General features: G+C 46.2%; 1 protein-coding gene across 1 annotated transcript; it reads right to left on the bottom strand.

Moving 5' to 3' along the window:
* Positions 1 to 12248: 12248 nt before the first annotated feature.
* On the bottom strand, positions 12249 to 20411 carry LOC115540062 (intermediate filament protein ON3). The gene is made up of 8 exons (XM_030351042.1): positions 19839 to 20411; positions 17456 to 17664; positions 16294 to 16354; positions 16087 to 16182; positions 15337 to 15501; positions 14758 to 14883; positions 13770 to 14034; positions 12249 to 13257 (listed from the first exon to the last, which is right to left on the bottom strand). Exons 1-8 carry the CDS (start codon positions 20274 to 20276, stop codon positions 12932 to 12934), a joined length of 1686 nt encoding a protein of 561 aa, XP_030206902.1. The 5' UTR covers positions 20277 to 20411; the 3' UTR covers positions 12249 to 12931.
* Between the last annotated feature and the right edge of the window lie 226 nt (positions 20412 to 20637).

Below are 20637 nucleotides of genomic sequence, written 5' to 3'. Positions count from 1 at the left end.
GCTTGTTAAGGCCCACTTACCCTCAGCTCAGTCTTATCACCGGATCAGGTAACTATTCTCTCACTGCACGTTAACCACATCACGAATTGGGCTTCTAAATTATGTCTGAGGAAATTTGCATTTGAAGGTGCAGCAGTTTATTTTGATGCACAACCTCCATTTGTACAGTACAATAGTTCAGTTAAGCTTACACACACACACACATGCCAATCCGATATAAATACCTTCATGAGTTATTTATGAACAGGTTTCTTCTCACGCCCTAAGCATCCATACCCCTGACGTGAAGATTGTCGCTTCATTAAGCATTCATGTGGGGGCTCTTGGTGAGCACTTTGTGTTATAGTTTTGCACAAAGGTTGTGTTTTTTTTTTTATTTGACCTGTAGCATGTTGCAACATCGAGCATCTATCTTTAGCAAGTTGCATGATGCAGCATTGGAACATTAGCATGACACATGATAACATTTTTTTTGCTTTAGCATGTTGAATAAGCCTTACACCGTAAGGCAAGTGTTTTTAAGTGTCAAAAAAACACTTTCAGACATTCTCTTTGTCAGTCTTAATGGCAGGTCCGAAAACGATGTGTCTACAAGTGTTCTATGTAATGTATTGAGACTGGGATGTTCATTCATTCATGTTCACCACCTCATTTTCATCTTTCATCAAAACACACAAAACCTTAAACAACAGCGATCATATTTGCGCTACATCAAAGACGCTTACAGAGCAACTGGTTTGGCCCCAAACAAAGGTCCGATTACTCAATCATCACCAAAGGTTGGGGCTGGCTGGTAGCACTGACTGGTCCCAGTACAGGCTTCCTGCTGAATGTCAGCTCTCCCTCTTCGAGGTCTTACCCGTTAAAGGACAATGATTTATCGTAATAATAATAATAATAATAGTAATAATAATACATTTAATTTAGAAGCGCCTTTCAAGTCCCCCAAGGTCACCTTTGACCATTTATGTTATTTATGTCATTTATGTAGCTACCATTTATGTTCACTCTCACTTTCTCAGCCTCACCTCGATGCAGCATGTCAGTAAAATATGCTACCTGCCCCAGGGAGACACACCTTCATTCTCATTCATTCTCTCTCCTAACCTCTCTCTCCCTCCCTAATTATCTCGCTCATTGCCAAAGCCGGTCACGATCTCTCTCTCTCTCTCTCTCTCTCTCTCTCTCTCTCTCTCTCTCTCTCTCTCTCTCTCTCTCTCTCTCTCTCTCTCTCTCTCTCTCTCTCTCTCTCTCTCTCTCTCTCTCTCTCTCTCTCTCTCTCTCTCTCTCTCTCTCTCTCTCTCTCTCTCTCTCTCTCTCTCGGTAAGATGACTTTGTTGTGCTATGGCTGTAGAGAGGATTAGGCGTGCGCACACAGAAACATTTTGGTTAAGACATAAGACATTGTTGTGACTTTCACAAACATCGAACTGACCAACATCCATTGAGCCACAAGACGTGGGGAAAACGTAGTCAAGCTAAAGTTTTTAGGGCCTATAGGCTGAGACAAGTGAGTGACATAATGGTGACATGCCTGCAGAACCTCATTACATAAGAGTTATCTCTTCCTCATAATTCTTTCACTCTGACAGAGGAGGAACAGAGCCTGGAGGAGGGTTGGGGATCAGTGTAGGGCTTCCACCAATGATTAATTCCATAATTAATCTGTATCCTTTCTGATTAATCGATTAATTGTATAGTCTTTACTAGGCTTTAAATGATAGTAAATGCTGATCATCAACAGGGCTCCATGCACATCACACCTCTGCAGAGCGATTACCGTAAATGAGCCTGCCTCATCTGACAAGCAACCAAGAAAATTGAAAGCATCCATTTTACAATGACCATGAAGCAGATTTGAACATTTCTTAAGCTGTACGCAGCAAAATGTTTGGAATCGACAAAAGAGAAATGACTTGAAACGATGGATGAATCTCTAATAATGGACTATTCCCTGCAGCCCTAGGCCGGTCCCAGGCAGGGGAGGCCCTGGCGGGGTCGAACCACTCGGAGGAGAGGGGAGTGGCGATGGAGGAGGCTTCGCTCGAGATGACACCTGAATTCCCCCTCTGGGATTAATAAAGTGTGATGATCTTGTTTTATCTTTCAAGAAAAATCAGCTCGGTGAATGGAGATTGGCAGATGGCTGCCTATGACATAACGTCGTTATTGGACTTCTGTGCCAAACAGACGCCCTGTTTTTCATGTAGGCGAATATCCCCAGCATTTTTACCACATGTTATTTGCAATATACCTGCGCCTTAGCGAACCTCAATTGCATCCTAGCGCATGAGTCGCATTTTAGCACAATGTCATGTTTGAACACATGGATAGCGAGAGGTCAAAGGTCGACTTAGATTCCTGAAACCAGAGCGCATCGGATCGAGGAATGTTGAAAAGACAATGAATATGTCAAGGAGTCTAGGGTCAAGGATCCTAAGAGTGCCGTGTTCATGCAATCAAAGTACAGGTTTAATTCTACTGCGGACTGCTATTTTAGCTTCATCAAACCGCACCCTGTCTACACTCAGCCGCACACCCACGTACACATGCACAGACACGCACGGACACACACACACACTTACACAGATGCATGCGCACGTGCACACACACAAACCATGAACACAAGTACATGCATACACACAAAATGTTTGTGTATTTGTGTGTGAGTTTGTGTGTCAAAAGTCAGATGTCAAATTGCAGCAAAGCTATTCGACCTTCAAAGTGGCAGAAACTAAACCCCCAAGAGGGCAATAACTCTGTGCGTCAAGAACAGGCTCCGACAAGATACGAGGCCCAACAAAAAGTCTGCAGCCAATTACATTTCTTTGTGATAAACACATCTGCAGAGTTTCAGGCGAGGGGGGTTTGATATACTGGTGTCCTGCCTGAGCTTGCCTTCTCTTACGCTCAGGGTCATGGCAACGGCCCCTCCCAGGCTCAGAGCAACAGTGCAAAGGGCCGGGCTGAAGTAGCGCTGTGCGTTTGAGGCGGGGCTCCTCAGAATGACATTTGAAACAATGAGCGCATTGAGGGAGTGCTAACACCGCGCTTCCTCCCCTCACCGCAGCACCTAGTCCATTCCTGCCGGTCACAGTCCCGTAACATTTAGTCACTATTGTACGTAGGGCAAATTACATACCGCAGAGGAAGAGGGATATGTCATCCACGTTTAGGGAGAAGGTTAAGTATTTTTGCCGTTGCAACGTCAGCAGCGACAAAACAGTGTGAAAACAATTCTCAGATCCTAAAAGTCAAAGTAATCCAGTTTTGCTCGGATGTTAAGGTTAAGTCTTCTTGCCGTTGCAACGACATTAAGAACCAACCCAGTGTGAAAACAATTCCCACATCCTAAAAGTCAAAGTATCCAGATTTGCTCGGAAGCTATTTGGTTAATAAAAGCACAGCTCCGAAAACGAAACCCACAGACTGTGATATACATAATTACTCAAATTTACATCTTGGGTTTAACCCCAGGGTGAGCCTTACAGAGGCGCTTTTTTATTTTGGCTCCTCGCCTTTATTAACACAGTCTAACAAAGTCAACAGCCAACACAATCATTTCTGTTTTGCTGATATTTCATGTGCGCTCCATGCGAACGAGGGATGTTCTCTTCATTCGATGTTTGATGTTAAAGGTTTCATCTCTTATCACCCTACTGAGTTTATGTTTGCCATTGAGAGCACAAGCCAGAAACACACCTTAACTATTAACTCCCCCTATGGCAAATATATTTAAAAAAAAATCTCTCCTACTCAATTAAATTTTATTCAAAAAAGCTTAATTGGCATGGGAAATAATGATTTACATTGCAGTGTAGACAATAATAATATAATAATTAAACAACTCACTCTCTCTCTCTCCCATTAATTCATCCCCCTACCCCCTCTCTATCTCTCTCTGTCTCTCTCTCTCTCTCTCTCTCCCTCCCCCCTTATTTCTTCATCGCCTACCCGCCTCCCTCCCTATCTCTCAATCGCTCAAAATGACATATTATTAATATTACATGTTAAAGGACCAGAGTAACATGGACGATCAAACCAGGTTCTGTTCCTATAAAACAACGATATTTGTTTTTGCTTATCACCTAGATTGTAATTATTGTTTTCAGCCCCTGGTGCGCCCAAAGCCGTCCTTGGAGAAGAAGGATCTCCTGAACATTCCATTCTCTTTGTTGAAGGTTACCCCAGTTATGACCAGTTTTTTTTCTTCCATTTCGAGCAGCAGCAGGAAACACCCTTTAACCATTCACCCACTAAAGGGCAAATATAAACTGGGCGAAGACCTTTATCAGACAGTAATTATGCTTCAGATACACACAGATGCATGTCTTAACTCGATGAGCTGCTCAACTCAAAGGTAGAAGATTTTGTATGGGACAATTACCGCTCATATTTCCCCCTTGGCCGCACCCCCAAGAGAGCAATCCTAGGAAAAGGGCACCGGTTGCCCTGCAGCACTGGAGCTTTGGGTTTCTGTGTGACAGATCCTAGCAGACAGGGGGCCCTAGCCATTAGGGTTTGAGGTGCAAGGAAGGGCTGGACAGGCTTCCTAGACACAGTAAGTCTCTCTGGGCGTAAACATGAGATGATCATCACACACTCACCAATGTGCACACACACACACACACACACACACACACACACACACACACACACACACACACACACACACACACACACACACACACACACACACACACACACACACACACACACACACACACACACACACACACACACTCCTGCATGCTTGCCAGTGTCCAGGGTGGAGCATAATTGTAGCATTGCTTCACCGTGCAAATAAAAAATATATACAATTAATTAATTTGCATATTGTATTGTATTGTTACTGGAATTCTAAAAAGCTGAAGGCTGAAATGGTGACAGATTTAAAGGGTAATTCTTCCTCAAACCTGCTTTCCCGTTTATCCTGGTTTCACTCCAATTTTGTTATCAGCGTGACAGTAATTATATAACAGTTCACAGTGCAGAGAAGTATTAATAGCATTTCAGTAATAATTTCACAGTTACTAACACCAAAAACCATTACTTGTACATTAGCGGTACTCTTGGTGATACATTTTCGTTGCTTATTTGAAGCCTTAGCTGCGCTTACCAGCACTCAGAATGAGAGACGCACATCAAGAGTATACATTTTCAGGAGAAAGCACACAATTACAAATTTTGTGGTGTGTAACAGAAAAGTAATAGCATAGCATTAGCATATATAAATAGTATAACAAATTACTGTTGGCAGGGATTCATAAGGAAAATAATAATATAATTTTTGAAAAGAGTACCGAATGATGAGTATTAAATGAAAGACATTAAATTGAATCTCCCTTAACAATATACTTCAAAATACGTCAAAATTGCATCCTTGTATCGATTCTGCCAAATAGCCTTTAGCTGCCTGCCACAAACAAAGTTTATGGTAGCCCACTCATTCGGTTGCACTCTTGTTCTAATATAAAGATAAATATATAAAATATAAAATACAACGGATTGATTTAAACACTGCACTCACTACATCTGATATGAATACTAATGTTAATGATTTAGAAGGAAATTATTAGAAAAACAATGTTTTTTTTAGCCTATTGTTTTAGCCTAGTTCTATTGTAGTAGAAAATAATGGAGGTTTAAAAGGATATTTGCCAAATGTTGATATATATTAGTGGAAAGAAAATGTACCAGCAGGGGGGGGGGGGGGGGGACAGGCTCCAGACCTTGTTCCATTGTTATTCAACAGCTCAGGGGATCAGACAGACACCCCTCCGAAGCCAATGACATCAGTCTATCTCTCAGTTCACTTAGATACAAGTATAAGTAAGGTTAACTTAAAGCATGAATTATACAAGAATATAAGGTGAATATCCTTGGTCAATAAGTGCTTGCAATCTGAGGGATGCAAGCACTGTTCCTTATTCATGTGTTACACAAGATATACCCCCACCCACCCAATTTACACATTAGTGGCCCATCAAAGACGGCTGGCTCAAGTCACGGTGAGAGGAAACGCCCTCCTATGGTTTCTCGTCTGGTTTCAGAATGTATATTCTGCAGGCTCCAAGTTAGAGTTAAGATAACTAATCCATACCCTGGTTAAAATCAGACACTTACAGCTTTAGGATTATGACTGTATATGCCACAGACAAATAAAGTGGCATTGTTGACTATTACATATGCATATTTTACTGTTTAAATTAATATTGCTTTCACAGGGCTCATCTCTTAAACCCATGTGGTAAGTCATGGTGATTTAAGATCAGGTAAATAAACAAGGCGATGAATGGATTTTAATGAAAGACCTCACTTCATATAACTAATGTATAACATGTAACTTCATGTAACAAATGTTTAATATTAGGGCTGTAACGATACGCGTATCAAACCGAAAATCGCGATACTCAAAGCCACGATCCTGTCTCGCGGTGTGAGAAGGCAGAAGCGCGATACGCCCTTTCTAACTCTGCTGTCAAATTGTCCGATTGAAATTTGCTAATAATTTGTCTAAATAATAGTCTGCTGACAGCGCCCCCTCCTATCGATGCCGTAAGTATGCGACTGCAATCCTCCGTGGCTACGGAGGATCGCATTTCTCCACAGCCGTCGAAGTGCTCATATGCGATATGAACGACATTTATCCAGAGGGGCCTGTGTGATCCTGTCTCTAGTGTTTTGTGTGATTTGACTGGCAGTTTGTCTGCTTATAGGTCGGAATGAAGCGGCCACCGATTATTGACAGGATGGGTACTTTATTCTACCGGACTCGTTCGCTTCTTCACTAGACACACGCGCAAAGTTAGGCTATTAAACATGTTGCATTCTATACGGCCTGATTATGTCATTATTTAAGCTACATAGCCTAATAAGAAGTGCTAATAAGGATATTTGACTAAACCAACCAAACAGTTGAAAAAAGCATCCTCCCACACGTTATTTCTTTATTCATTTAGCTATACTTTAATAGTATTCTTTCTGTTCAAATCTGTTCAGTGTTCCAAATTATTTGTTATTAAATGTTACATTAAGTTAATTGGTATATAAGTGTTGTTTAAATAAAATGCTTTTTAAATTTCAAAAAATCGTGGGATATGCAACCCTTCTGTACGTAATGCTTGAATTACTGTATGAAATGGATTTTAGACATCGTGGGCGGGACATAAATGCTAATGGGGAACGGGGCGGGCACGTAGCTTAGAGCATTGTGATTGGCCAAGGACGTCTTGGGGGAGACCACACAATTAGGATATAAAGTGGAGCTCCGAGACTGTTCGTGAGTTCTTTTCAAACCAACTCAGGTGATGGTGTTACTCTCTGCGGTGACAATAAAGCCTTGATCATTCAACCCTAGCCCTTCTCGACCTCTCCTAATTTGTTAGAGTATTAGACCGTGGGTATTATTTACGACACTATCTCTACGAATAGTTTGGAATAGTAGCACTTGTCTAAGGCCTATAGCATTGAATCTGGTAGGGAACGGAGTACCTCTGGATATCGGACACTAGCTATATACTATATCGGACAGCATTTTTAAATCTCAACTGGGCTGGTACAAATGTTGGACCAGTAGCACCACTGGTTGGTGCCAAATTCCCTAGGGCAGAGGCTGTCAAGATGGGGTATTAGTGCACATTGGTGAGTGTTTGTAGGTCTGTATCCATACTCATGTGTGTATGCCCAGAGAGACTTACTGACTTAATGTCAGTAAGTCAAACCCTAATGTCTGATGGGTCTGCTAGGATCCATCACACAGAAACCCAAAGCTCTAATGCTGCAGCTCAACCTGTGCCTTTTTCCTAGGATTGCTCTCTTGGGGTGCGGCCAAGGGGGAAAATTAGCAATTTTTTCATGTGAAATTTTGTACCTTTGAGTTGGGCTTGATCCCCATCCGGGAGTGATCGAGGAAGTACTCAAAAGCAATCTGTGATTTACCTTTCCAAACAGTCCTGGGGCTGACTGAAGTCTAAGTACCATAAATATAACACCCCAGTGTAACAACACTGCTCTTGCTCTTATCCATGATGGGAAACTCACACGCTGAATGATCGACACATCTTGATCTTGTTTGTTGATAATCGTTGCCATGATACCAGAGTTCTTTTGTCTAAAGGCGGCGAAATGTTTTTCCCCTTACCCAAGTTAGGTTAGTTAGTTGAGAACCGACTATGAATATTTTTGAAAGCAAAATCCTGGAAGATATTGTGTGGGACACACCAGACAGTTTTGAACAATGTTTTTGTTAAAACGCAAAATTCCTGCCACACATTGCTCTTCATCGCTTTAGGTAGAATATGTTTAAATTGCCCCCGAATATTTCTTATTCCGTCTCATTTTCATATGCCATGTACATGTATGCAGGGCTGTAGTGGTCAAATTAGAGGTGGGTAAACTATGAATTTTTTGATCAGACCGACCTCGACACAACGCAACGCAACGCAAAGTGTTGCGACTCTGTAAGGCTAGCCTGGCTATATTCCATTATGTTATCAATTAAAGTCATATTAAATCAATCAATGACAGTCAATGAATGTGTTTGTAGTTTATTCAAGTTATTCAAATTTCAACAGTAAAGAAAAGTATGTGTAGATTAAGAACTATCTATCTATGGCATGTGTGTATGTGTGTGTATTAGTATGCATGCTTTTCACAGTAGTACCCAGAGGGCCTCCTTGTCCTCCACGTCAGGTCCTGCCTTGCAGGGGCGTGTTCTGGAGTTCATGGCTCCCCTGTGCTTCACCAGCCAGGACTTCACATACGTGTTGGATTGAACTTTGTGGTGGCTTAGTGGTGGGCCATTCAGTTGAATAAACAACAAGGAAGACACTGTGACCAAGTGCAGACTGCATCTCAGGGGGTACACTATGATGTTCATTAAGCTGAACCCCCTCTCACACTCAGCAGTGCTAACTGGAATGAGATGGTCGATATTCAGGAGTGGTGCAAGGTTTTCTGGAATGATGCTTGAGTTATCCTTAAAATCCCTATAGCCTTCAAGAATTTTTCTGTCATCAAGTCTGAACCTTTGGGCAAGTTGTTTCTACTTGGATTCCCCATACTGCTCCTCTAGGGAACAGGCCAGTTTGGCTGGGAAAATAACTTTAAAGAAAATAAATAATAAAATAAAAATATTTATAATATATTAAAATACAAATATTTATAAATATTTATATTTTTATTGGTTTAACCGCCAACCGCCCGAATTTAATTAAAATATAGTTTTTTGTCGCGTCATCCGCCCGATCCACGGTTCAGCCGCGGAGTCCACGGCTGCAACCGCCAACCTCGCATCTCCAAATTGAGGCTTTAACATAGCGACCAAGCTATAGCGAAGTTGATACGCCGAAACCGGAGTTTAATATGGATAGTAAAACTCTGACTGACGTTCACTCATTTTGACGTGGGCAGTACACGGATAGCATGACTACGCATTGGCCAAACTGAATGCTCGTAGTCACTTAATAGTTCGTCAAGTAAAATTGATTTATAAATCACAAAAACAACTCATGTGAATTGATCATCTTCGGTCTTACTTTGTACTTGAGGCCTTTTTCGGGCATCTGTTGGAGTGGGAGCACTCGAAGGTCTCTTCAAAAATCGCCTGATATCCATGGCTAATTAATGACAGGTAGGCAGGCATGATAATCCACAACGCGCAGGGCCATGTGTTTACATACTTCCTGTTTACATATTTTCCTGGATCCTGATTGGTGTCGCTGCCGCAGCCGCAAGGCACTGATGGGTCACAGACCATAATAGCATAGGCCTACAGCGCAGATGAAAATGATTCAGATTACAGCGTTACAGCGCAACAATATGAAACCTTGTCTTAGGTGTTTTAAAATGATGCTGAATTTATTTACGATTATTCCAACGGCAGAATACAAGGCACAGGGAACTTTGAGGTGCGTAAACGCTATTTAGAGGTGCGTAAACGCTATTTCCTAAATTCCAGAGGTGCGTAAACGGCGTTTACGTGCGTTTACCCTCCACTACAGCCCTGCATGTATGATTGTACATGCGTTTTCATTTTTTGTTCATGCAGCAGAATTGAGAACTGCCTAGGTAAAGTAGGCAACTAATTTGAAGAGAATCTTTTGACATATTTAGAAAAAAACAAAGAAAAACGTCCGGTACTTTGGAGGTCGCAGGCCAGTAATATCCTGCCCAATAATTTCACCTAGTCCGAATAAAATGATTGGAAGGCCTATTACATGTTGGTCTACCAACCTACCCGGGCTACCTGCAAGCCCTCTGCCTATGCACTCATTGGGCATGACCAAAGGCTAGTCTGCCAGGCAGGGCTATTTCTAAAGCTAGCTAGCTAGTCACGTCACGTGTTTTGGGGAGTGGACGGGGGCCAGAAGGGAGGGGTGGGATTTTTTCAGTTGGTTATGTCAAACATCCACCCCTGCCTGTAGGTATCCTTCAGGAACATGCCCAACCAGGTTGGGGATGGGGTTGGGCACGTACCTTTAAATCGCTTTGATTAAGAACAAGTAAGAACAAGAGGAGAGCTGGCATCCCCCTTCTGCCCTAACCACCTTCTACAGGGCAGCTATTGATAGCGACCTCATCAGCGGCCTCTCAGTCTGGTACGGCAGCGGCCCGGCCCGGCCCGCCGGCCCCTGCCGGTGACCATAAGGCTCCACAGGGGGGGGGTAGGACAGCAGAGACCATCACCAGATCAGCCCAGCCATCCATCCAGGACCTGTACCCGTCCCGCTGCCGCAAGAGAGCCACCGGCACCATCATCAAAGACCCCGCCCTCCACCCAGCACACAAACTGTTCACCCTCCTACCGTCTGGCTAGCGCTACATACCGCAGAATGCGGTGAAGGACTACCAGACTCACAGGCCATTGTTCCCCACAGGCCATCAGACTCCTCAACTCATGCATGAACTTGCTCTTCATATGCACAATAACTATATGCACAATAATACTGTTACTGTATCTCCATGCTGTTATTTGGCACTTTTTGCACCTTTATTTGAACATCAACAACTGCCTCACAACACTGTGAATGTTCTATTCTGAATAATGTATGAACTGTCTGTCTCTGGTTATTTGTTTTTGTCTTTTTGCACTAATATGTTATTATGTTATACGTTATAGGTTGTGTGGTAAATATATTAATAGCATGTTTGGAGTATGGGGAAACTTAATTTTGGTCCTCTATGTAACTTGTTGCACGGTCGGTCTGACAATAAAGTTCACTAGATTTTGACTTTGTATTATTTTTTTCCGTTTTAACATATTCTAACCCGTTTTTAACATAACCCTAACCCTGACTGTTATGTGCATTTATAAATATTGTCTTCTCAAGAGGTTGCACCGTTCTCTAGCTCTCTGTAAAAACTACTCTATAATAACCCCTATGCTAATAGTTAGGTCTAGTGGTAGCCTACTACGATGGAGGCCAACCGTTACTCAAGAAGCACCACAAAGGCGCCATCTGCTGATGAAAGCACATAGTGCTGCTAACGGAGCTCTCAAGGAAATTACCAGTACGACACTGCCACCTGCTGGCACAGAGGCTACAGTGGTAAAAGTATGCTCAAATTTGATCATTTACCTGAAGACACATTTTGGGCTTAACCCAGGGATTTAAAATAAGGTAATTGTGTATTCGTATTTTTTTTTATCAACATACGCATACAAGTATTTGCATTGTCCTGCTAAGCCAAGGGAAAGTGATTATTCAATGCTGTTTGGCCGTTTTAACCTGATTCCCATTCTTCCCTAGTACACCCAGACATCCATAGACTCAGATGAGTGACCAATGGGTATCAGTCATATATACTCATGTGACATGTGAAAATCTACCATTCAGATAATAAAGAAGGGGCAAGCACACCTACTTATACAGCTCCCTTATTTTTAACCACTGCTGTAGTTTCTTAAATTGGATTTTTATTTTTAAATTCATGTTATTGAAAGTATACAAATTGTTTTTTTTCCTCACTCATTTATTTTCTTCATCCATGCAATCACCCACAAAGCCATATATTCTTCCATCCATCATCCATAAATTCAACGATACCTCCCGATATTCATCCATCCATTCCCATGCAACAACCCGACACCCATTCATTCATCCCTTTCATCCATCCCTCCATTCCCAAGGCAACCTGCTACACACCCTCCCATCAAGCCAACCATCCATCCATCCATATGAATTAATGCAGCCGGTTATCTTGGGGGCGTAACTGGCTTATAAACCACACAGCGGATGAGCAGGTTTGTTTTCGTAAACACCTTCTTTATTCGTTTCGGTAGCAAAACCGCCACCTCTGGACCACATGGTGCTGTGAGGTCTGGACGGGACGCACAGAGGAACAGCGTGCATTGGTGTCAATGCGGCTGGCATTTCTTAAGACATCGGTTTGACCCACAAACACTAGCGGGGCTTCAGTACATTCACATTGCTTTGACGACGTCGCCTTGTCCCCGGTTTGTTAGAATTATTTTTGTGCAGGCAAATTTTTAAAAAGTGACCAGTTTGGACTACAAACTTGCATAGGAAGGATTAAAAACACAAAATATCAATGTATTAGTCACTGTATTCACCGGTGGGTTTATTTGACCACTTGAGACAACTTCAGAAAGTTTTTTTTTTGTACAAACAGGAATAAAACATTCAGAACTTTATACGTACAAAACATGGACAACAGATTCTTTGGTCCCTTTTCCAATCTTTGGTAGGGTTAAAGGGTTGTTATTGCTTCATTTAGACACTTCTTTATAAAATTGCTGTCGGACATTGGCTGCCAAGCGTTTTCTTCAGACATGTATTACATGAGTGTTAGGGTAGTGGACTGTGAGTCTAAAAAAACTACTAGGGGACAGGTAGAAAACATCACGGGGGCCTTCTACAGCGCTAACTACGGAGCTAGCTCAACCTCTCGACTTCCATTAACCCGCTCAATCCTCGACGATCTCGGAGGACTCGGACACCACTTTGCCGTCCTTGGTCTCGATCATCTTGATCACCACGTTCTTTTTGGTCTGGGTGGTAAAGCTGCCGCCGCCGCCGCCGCTGCCGTAGCTTCCGCTACCGTAGCCGCCGCCGCCGCTGCTGCCGGAGCTGAAGCTAACGCCGCCGCCCAGGCCGCTGCCGTAGCCGCCGCCGCTGCCGTAGCCGCCGCCGCTGCCGTAACCGCCGCCGCTGCTGCCACCACCGTAGCCGCTGGAGTAGCCGCTCTGGTAGCTACTCTTCACGCCGCCATCGTAGCCGCCGCCGTAGCTTGCTAAACCAGGGAATAGGGGATGGCGAAAGGAGACCATTAAAGACTTCTTACAAAAATTGAAATAGTTCCACAAAAGACAAAGCAAACATCTTTCGCGGGAGCTATAAACCCTAGTTAGTTGTGTTTCTCCAATCTTCTTACCCATTTACCAAAGGTTGTTTTAAGACAGATTTCAACCAGAAGAGTCTTAAAGACGCACTCAACATCTTTCATGGGAGATATACACTGTAGCCTAGGTACACGGTCAATATAGTAGCATTTATCCAATCTTATCACCCATTTTAAGACAGATTTCCACCAGAAGAGAGTCTTAAAGACGCACCAAACATCTTTCATTGGAGCTGTTCACCGTAGTCTAGTTCTATGGTTAAAATAGTTGCATTTCTCCAATCTTCTTAACCAATTTTTAGGTTGTTTAAGACCAAGACTAACCCAAAACAACTCTTAAAGCCGACACACCAAACGCCTCCCCCCCCCTCAACACGGCAGATTGGATCCAGCGGGGGACTTACAGCTCTGCTGGGTGATGTTGATGGACTTGATGCCGTGCGTCAGCCTGTCCTCCTCTCCCTCCAGCAGCTTCCTGTAGGTGGCGATCTCGATGTCCAGCGCCAGCTTGACGTTCATGAGGTCCTGGTACTCGCGGATCTGGCGGGCCATGTCCTGCTTGGCTCTCTGCAGGGCGTCCTCCAGGTCCTTGATGCGGGACTTGGCGTCGCGTACGGCCATCTCGCCGCGCTCCTCCGCCTCAGCGATCTGGGCCTCCAGGTTTCCACGCTAACGGGGGGGACGGGAGGACGACGTTTAGGAGACGGCCAGGGTCGGGTGGGCGTGCTACTACTGGACTTGAGGCATGGTAGGAACGCCGACTCGGGAAAGTCGCTTATTTTTAGGACCCCGATGGAACGGGCCCGAAAGCTTTGTTTTAATCCAACGCAGTCCAGGAAATTCAACGATCTTTCTTTGATTTTTCGTCGTATATTGTGTACAATATTTCTGTTGGTTTCACCACCAACATGGGATCTAGCCCAATCCAAGATAAATAATACATACCTACTATTGTTTTTTTCTAGCACGACTTCAGTGCGTTACCTAGCAACAACCATTCCACAAAGTTGTGCCTTATAAGTTATGCGTCGGATTCCCCTCGATATCGCATATCTTTATATATTTTGACAATACACAAAAAGACACGCAACACAATGATCTTAAGTCATCCCTTGTTCGCCGTTTGTTCAAACACTAACAGGACTGAAGCGACGAGAGGCCAATGTTTATGGTAAGCTGTGAGAATGGTTAGCTGCTCTAACCATGTTTACAGTGGAATAAATACGTCAGGGGCAATTCCCCCCCGCTACATAAACACCCGCAGGCAGCCATACGAAGCGACAGGTTGCCAAAACAAACGGAAAAACGCGTCTGAGCGCTAAACTCATCCCTGGGCTGAATACCGCTCATCCCTGGAATGAACGCTAACCGATCCTTGGGCCGTCCGCTCACCTGTCCCTTGACTCCGTCGATCTCGGCCGTCAGCCTCTGGATCATGCGGTTGAGGTCAGCGATCTCGGTCTTGGTGGACCTCAGGTCGTCTCCGTACCGGGTGGCCGACGTCTGCATCTCCTCGTACTGGAGGGGAGGGGGGCAAGAGCGTGAGCGACACCGCAGGAGTTGAACATGGTTAGCTTAGTGAGGAGGCAGGCTAGAGTATGGTCTTTAAGGGCCTCGATCTTGAATAGTCTAGCCACAGGAAATAAATTCGGTCAACATTACACACAAAAGTCTGAAATTAGACTATTTATGTTATACTAGGTTACTATAACTATACTAATATACTATTTTACTTCTCAATTAAACATTTCTTTTAATTTCTTTTTTTATTTACAATCTATCGTCAACAAATATACGTTGCATCCTCATTGTGTTGTTTCTCAAAAGTTCCAAGCCAGTTTTATTGTCAACTCCCCCAAAAATGTGCAGAGACAAATAGAAGAATCTGTTTGTGTTTGTCGCTGACCCACTGTGCATTAAGTACGGCGCTCCCGCTGAGCACGACGATAACAGTGCCCCCTGGTGGCTCACCTTGGACTTGTACCAGGTCTCGGCCTCGGCGCGGCTGCGGTTGGCGATGTCCTCGTACTGGGCGCGCACCTCCGCCACGATGGAGTCCATGTCCAGGGTGCGGCTGTTGTCCATCTCCACGATGACCGACGTGTCCTTGATCTGGCTCTGGAGCTCACGCAGCTCCTGGGAGGAGAGGAGGAGGGGGGGGGGGGGGGGGAGACGGGAGACAGGAGGTCAGATGGACCCGAGTGTGGGGGGATGGGGGGGGGGGTAGACTGGTGGGCTGCCAGTGGGGTCACCGTGGACTTGGAAAGGTTTTTGGCCGATGGCCTGGCCCTGGGTGGTGTCCGGGAGGTATCTCCCGGGAGGTATCTCCCGGACACCAGACAACTCGACGTCAAACAGATGAGGGGGGGGGGGGGGGGGGGGTGACCAGAGAAAGTCACCAGCGCAGAAAGAAAGTGACACACATCAGATGTGTTATCGTATCGCTCAGACTGGGAAGATAACATTCCGTATCAGAACCACAGAAGGATAAAATACGAGTCGGAGAGCACCAAAGTGGCTCATCTGGTCCTAGTTATTATTCCAAGGAGATTTTTTTTTTTGCCAACTCGTAACTAAATTACGATTGCCGTGCGTTATTCAAGAAAACGCACGTAAGGCGGTTCAGGGCGTCGGTGAACCCGGGGTGACACTGGTTTCAGAACAGGCAGGAGCAGCCTGAGCAGGGAGGTGTGTGTGTGTGGGGGGGGGGGGGGGGCGTACCTCTTCATAGATCTGCCTAAGGAAGTTGATCTCGTCGGTCAGACTCTCAAGCTTGGCCTCCAGCTCAACCTTGTTCATGTAGGCCTCATCCACGTCCTACCACACACAGTGAGGGAAAACGTTAGATGTACTGTATTCTTTTCAACTAACACAATAGGAACATCTAAAGTAAAAGAGATCACTCTGTATGTATTCCCTCCGACTGACCTTCTTGATGAGCACAAAGTCGTTCTCACATTCTGTGCGCTTGTTGATTTCATCCTCGTACCTGGGAAGACAGAATAGATGCCATCAGATACAGTCGAAAGCACTCACTCTCCTAACGGACCACTAGGGGGCAGCAGAACTCTACTCTACTACTTTTTATGTTTTACTGGCCCATCTGTCCAGCAGAACTAAAGGTTCGGTTTCATTGTTAACATGTGTGCCCTGAAAGATAGAGAGAACATAATCCCAGTGTGTGTGTGTGTGTGTGTGTGTGTGTGTGTGTGTGTGTGTGTGTGTGTGTGTGTGTGTGTGTGCGCATTGTAAGATAGCAAAAGCATATAGCAGGAAAACATTCCTCGGATCACATAAAGATGGATAGAAAGGCATTTATTGCATCATTGGGTGCGTGGCAGCTTAGGATCTGAATCTTGCGGCCTGAGATCCATGAGGAGTGAATGAAATCCGTTGCTCATCACAACGTAGGACAGCCTAGCTAACGCTGAAAACTCCCTGGATTCCTTCGAGGTGTAGTCTAACCAGGAGCAGATGTAGGGAGTAGCCCGTGGCGTGTGAATAATGTTCGGATGACTTCATGAACCCCCTCGTTTCTCAACGGTAAAGTGGGTCGTCCCTGGTGTCTGACGGTACGGCCTTGTTAGGAAGTTGCTTCAGACCTAAACACTAAAGCCCTCACCCAGGAGGTTACACCGGTTTCTTAAAAATGCCCAAACTTTTTTATGATTAGAGCTGTGAAGCCTTTGTGTTGGAGTTTGTGCATCTTTTAACCCATTATTAAGTCTTAACACAAACAGTAACCAAGAATGTTCCCTAAAACTGCACACGTACAAAGGATGAGGGTTACTGGCGGTGTATCCTCTCATCTTCTCCTAACCCATTCAGAACCCCTCTAAGTAGCACAGTCATTCAGTCAGGGTGTGGCCAGTAGTACTCACAAGTTCCACTAGTGGTCACTAGTTCGTCTAATGGGTCCTAGTTCCACTAGTGGTCACTACTTCGTCTGGTGGTCCCTAGTTCGTCTAGTGCTCACTAGTTCCACTAGTGGTCCCTAGTTCCTCTAGTGGTCCCTAGTTCCTCTGGTACTCACTAGTTCCACTAGCGGTCACTAGTTCCTCTAGTGCTCTGGTGTTCCACCGGTACTCACTTGTTCTTGAAGTCCTCCACCAGGCCCTGCATGTTGTGGAGGTCTGCCTCCAGCTTCATCTTGTCGTTGCCCAGGCCGTCGAGCTGTCTGCGCAGGTTGGTGATGTAGGCCTCGAACATGGCGTCGATGTTGGAGCGCGTGGTGGTCTGCTGCTGCAGCAGGTTCCACTTGGTCTCCAGCATCTTGTTCTGCTGCTCCAGGAAGCGCACCTGGACGGGGGGGGGAAGAGAGCGTTTAGACCCGGCGTGGCTAACAAGGAACGAACGGCCATTGTTCACGGTAGGCGTGGCAGCGGCCGCTCCAGACGGAACAAAACCGGACCCGCCGATGGATCAACCCTGGCGATCATCGAGCGGATGGACGAAGGACTCGGCCTCGTTTAACCAGCTCGCCGGTTGCTCGTGATTAACCTCCCTTTGCCGATCCTGCTTGAAAAGTGAATCATGCATTCCCGATGCATGCCGTGGGTTGTGCCAAGTGCTGTGTTGTTGCTTTGGGCCTAGTGTATCCATGCCGGTCATGGTTTTTCCAGAGGCAGGGGTGACGTAGCATATCCTGGCAGGAGCCGGGCCGATGTGGGTGGAAGGTGGAGAGGAAGGAGGCTTTGGAAAAGAGATGGTGGCAAGAGGAACCCAGCAGCGTTTCCTGTTTTCCACAAGCAGAGTATTGTGTTGTAGCAGTGGAAGGGGGGAGGGGAGGGGGGGGGGTGAGACGGTGGAGTTGGAGATGGAGGGGTGGAGCTGGAGGTGGAGGGAGGTTAGCCAAACCAGACGGCATTTGCATGCCGTTGAAAGGGAGAAGATATTGAAATCAGCTGGAGCTAATGTGCCAACGGACATAAGAGGGGTGGAGGAGCAGAGGGAAGGGAGGAGGAGGAGGATAGTGCGCAGGAGGTTAGGGTGGAGGAGTAAGTGTTGGAAGAGGAATGTTGATATCATGGTATTTACAGGGACAGTGTAGAGAGATAGGAGGGTTGAGAGTCCATGGGAGGAGGGATAAGATGAGAGGGATGGATACTGGGAGGGTGGGGTTTTGGGTGGGGCGAGGAGGGGAGGGGGTGCGGTCAAAGAGGGAAGGTGATGTATTGACTGACTGCAATAATAGCGTGTGTGAAAACAGATGTGCCAGATGAGTGAATTAGCCCCCTCCTGCACCACCACCACCACCACCACCACCACCACCACCCTGCCAGGTGTTGTGTTGCACTTCTCAGGTTAGTTCTAGAATCGTACCTCCCTCCCCCTACACCAAAAACTCTCTCCGTCATTCCTAATCCTGCTTCCTTGGATAGTCATCAAAGGATCAAAGTTATCAGTAAGTACTGCAGGAGCCATGGCAGTAGAGTCAGTTTATCTGGCTTTTCCCTCTGAGTTTATTTCCCGGCCACAGAGTAGACAGGAGGCGGGGTTACGTAACTAATCCAGCGGCCCTCAGGTGAACATGAAACCGGCTCGCTCTTTAAATATTAACCCGGAGCCTAGAGCTGCACCACACACACACACACACACGCCATTGTGACAACAAACAGGCCAGGCCAACAGCGCAAAACTCTCTGCGCAGGCTCTTCTTCTGCGCTGACTAAATTTGGTGTGAGGGTTGTTCTGTTTAGACAAGCCGCTCTGAACGTCCCAAAACAATGCAAGGCGGAATTACTGGCAACACTCGTGCATTGTTAACGTGTTCCGTCTGCAACGCAGATGTGCTCTGTCTGTGTGACTGTGTGTGTGTGTGTGTGTGTGTGTGTGTGTGTGTGTGTGTGCGCGTGCATGTGTGCGTGTCAGACAAGGCCACACCCCATCTGAAGGGGAGGGGCAGTCCCAAGGTAACTCCTAATCAGCAACTCCCAAGTTTTATACGGACACACCCATCTCTGTCTTTCTCTCTCCTTCTCTTTCTCTCTGCAATGGAACTTTTCTGCCCCCCCCCAACCCCCACCCTTCCATCTCGCTCGTCTATTTCAGCTGCATTCTTCACAAATTAATAACAATGATGATCTCGAATAAACCCTCGCAAACTGCAGATGACACATAATTCCCCCTGGCAGACGGCGACACACTACAATGTGCGGGTGGTGAGATGCGACAAAAGCCGGATCATATTACTCCACCCAGATGAAGTGACTCCGTCAGCCAACAACACCCCATGTGGCCAGCATACGTGTGTCCACCACCCGCCCCGACAGACCAGAACCAGAAGTCCCGACACCCAGAACAGAACACACTCACACAGACGGGTTATGACCATACACACACACACACACACAAACCTTTTATCTTTTGCATGAACACAATGCTCACGCAAAGCATTGCACCTCGCCAACGATGAATGAACGTGGACACACACACACACACACACACACACACACACACAGCCCCAGACTGACCTTGTCGATGAAGGAGGCGAAGCGGTTGTTGAGGCCCTTGATCTGCTCTTTCTCGTGGGTGCGGACCGCCTGGATGTTGGGGTCAATGGCCAGGTTGAGAGGGGCCAGCAGGCTCTTGTTCACCGTCACCGCGGTGATGGGGGCCCCCATGCCCATACCCATGCCTCCACCGAAACCGCCACCCATGCCCATACCCATGCCTCCGCCACCTGCCATGCTGGAGCCCAGCCCCATGCCTCCGTAGGCAGAGCTGCTGGAGATGAAGCCGCCGCCGCCGCCGCCGCCCCCCATGCCGCGGCTGGCCCCCCCGAAGGTGCTCCGTGCGCTGTAGCTCTGGCGGGAGCCGCCCATGCTCGGGCCGCTGTACGACGCGCTGCTGTAGTTCCGCGGAGCCGAGCTCGACCGCACGGAGTAGCTGGTCTGGACTCTCTTGGACATAGTGGCGTCGGTCGCAGGGAGAGTGTCTGACGTAAAAAAGAAACCGGTTCGGCAGGCAGGCAGACGTGGACAGCGGGAACAGCTGCTTTCAGTGCTGGGGGGTTGAGGAGACCGGAGAGGATAGGCAGAGGCGAAGTTAGTCAAGAGTTTTAAAGTCCCTGCAGCCGTGGGAGGGGACTGTGGCGCGCTCCGATTGGCCCGGGCCGCGGCTGAGGGGGGAGCCGGGGGCGGGGCAGTAATGGAACACTTGTGGTCTCTATGACACATTGTCCAGCCATTCCAAGTGAATACCTGCTCCTTTCTACACACAGGGAAAAGGGTTTGCAGCCTTGTTTTGTCTCTCCTTCCTGGATATTTTTGT

Source organism: Gadus morhua, chromosome 1 (genome assembly GCF_902167405.1).
Source record: "Gadus morhua chromosome 1, gadMor3.0, whole genome shotgun sequence".
Taxonomy (NCBI): Eukaryota; Metazoa; Chordata; class Actinopteri; order Gadiformes; family Gadidae; genus Gadus; species Gadus morhua.
Note: the sequence above shows the minus strand (reverse complement) of the source record. Positions and strands in the feature narration are given on the sequence as shown.

Bases quoted from the DNA above. Each gene is read 5' to 3' on its own strand.
- LOC115540062 (XM_030351042.1), bottom strand. From the start codon at position 20,276: ATGTCCAAGAGAGTCCAGACCAGCTACTCCGTGCGGTCGAGCTCGGCT. The intron at 14,884-15,336 runs GTGAGCCACCAG...CCTCCCCTCCAG, and splicing joins AGACCTGGTACAAGTCCAAG to TACGAGGAGATGCAGACGTC. The intron at 14,035-14,757 runs GTGAGCGGACGG...CCCCCCCGTTAG, and splicing joins TCGACGGAGTCAAGGGACAG to CGTGGAAACCTGGAGGCCCA.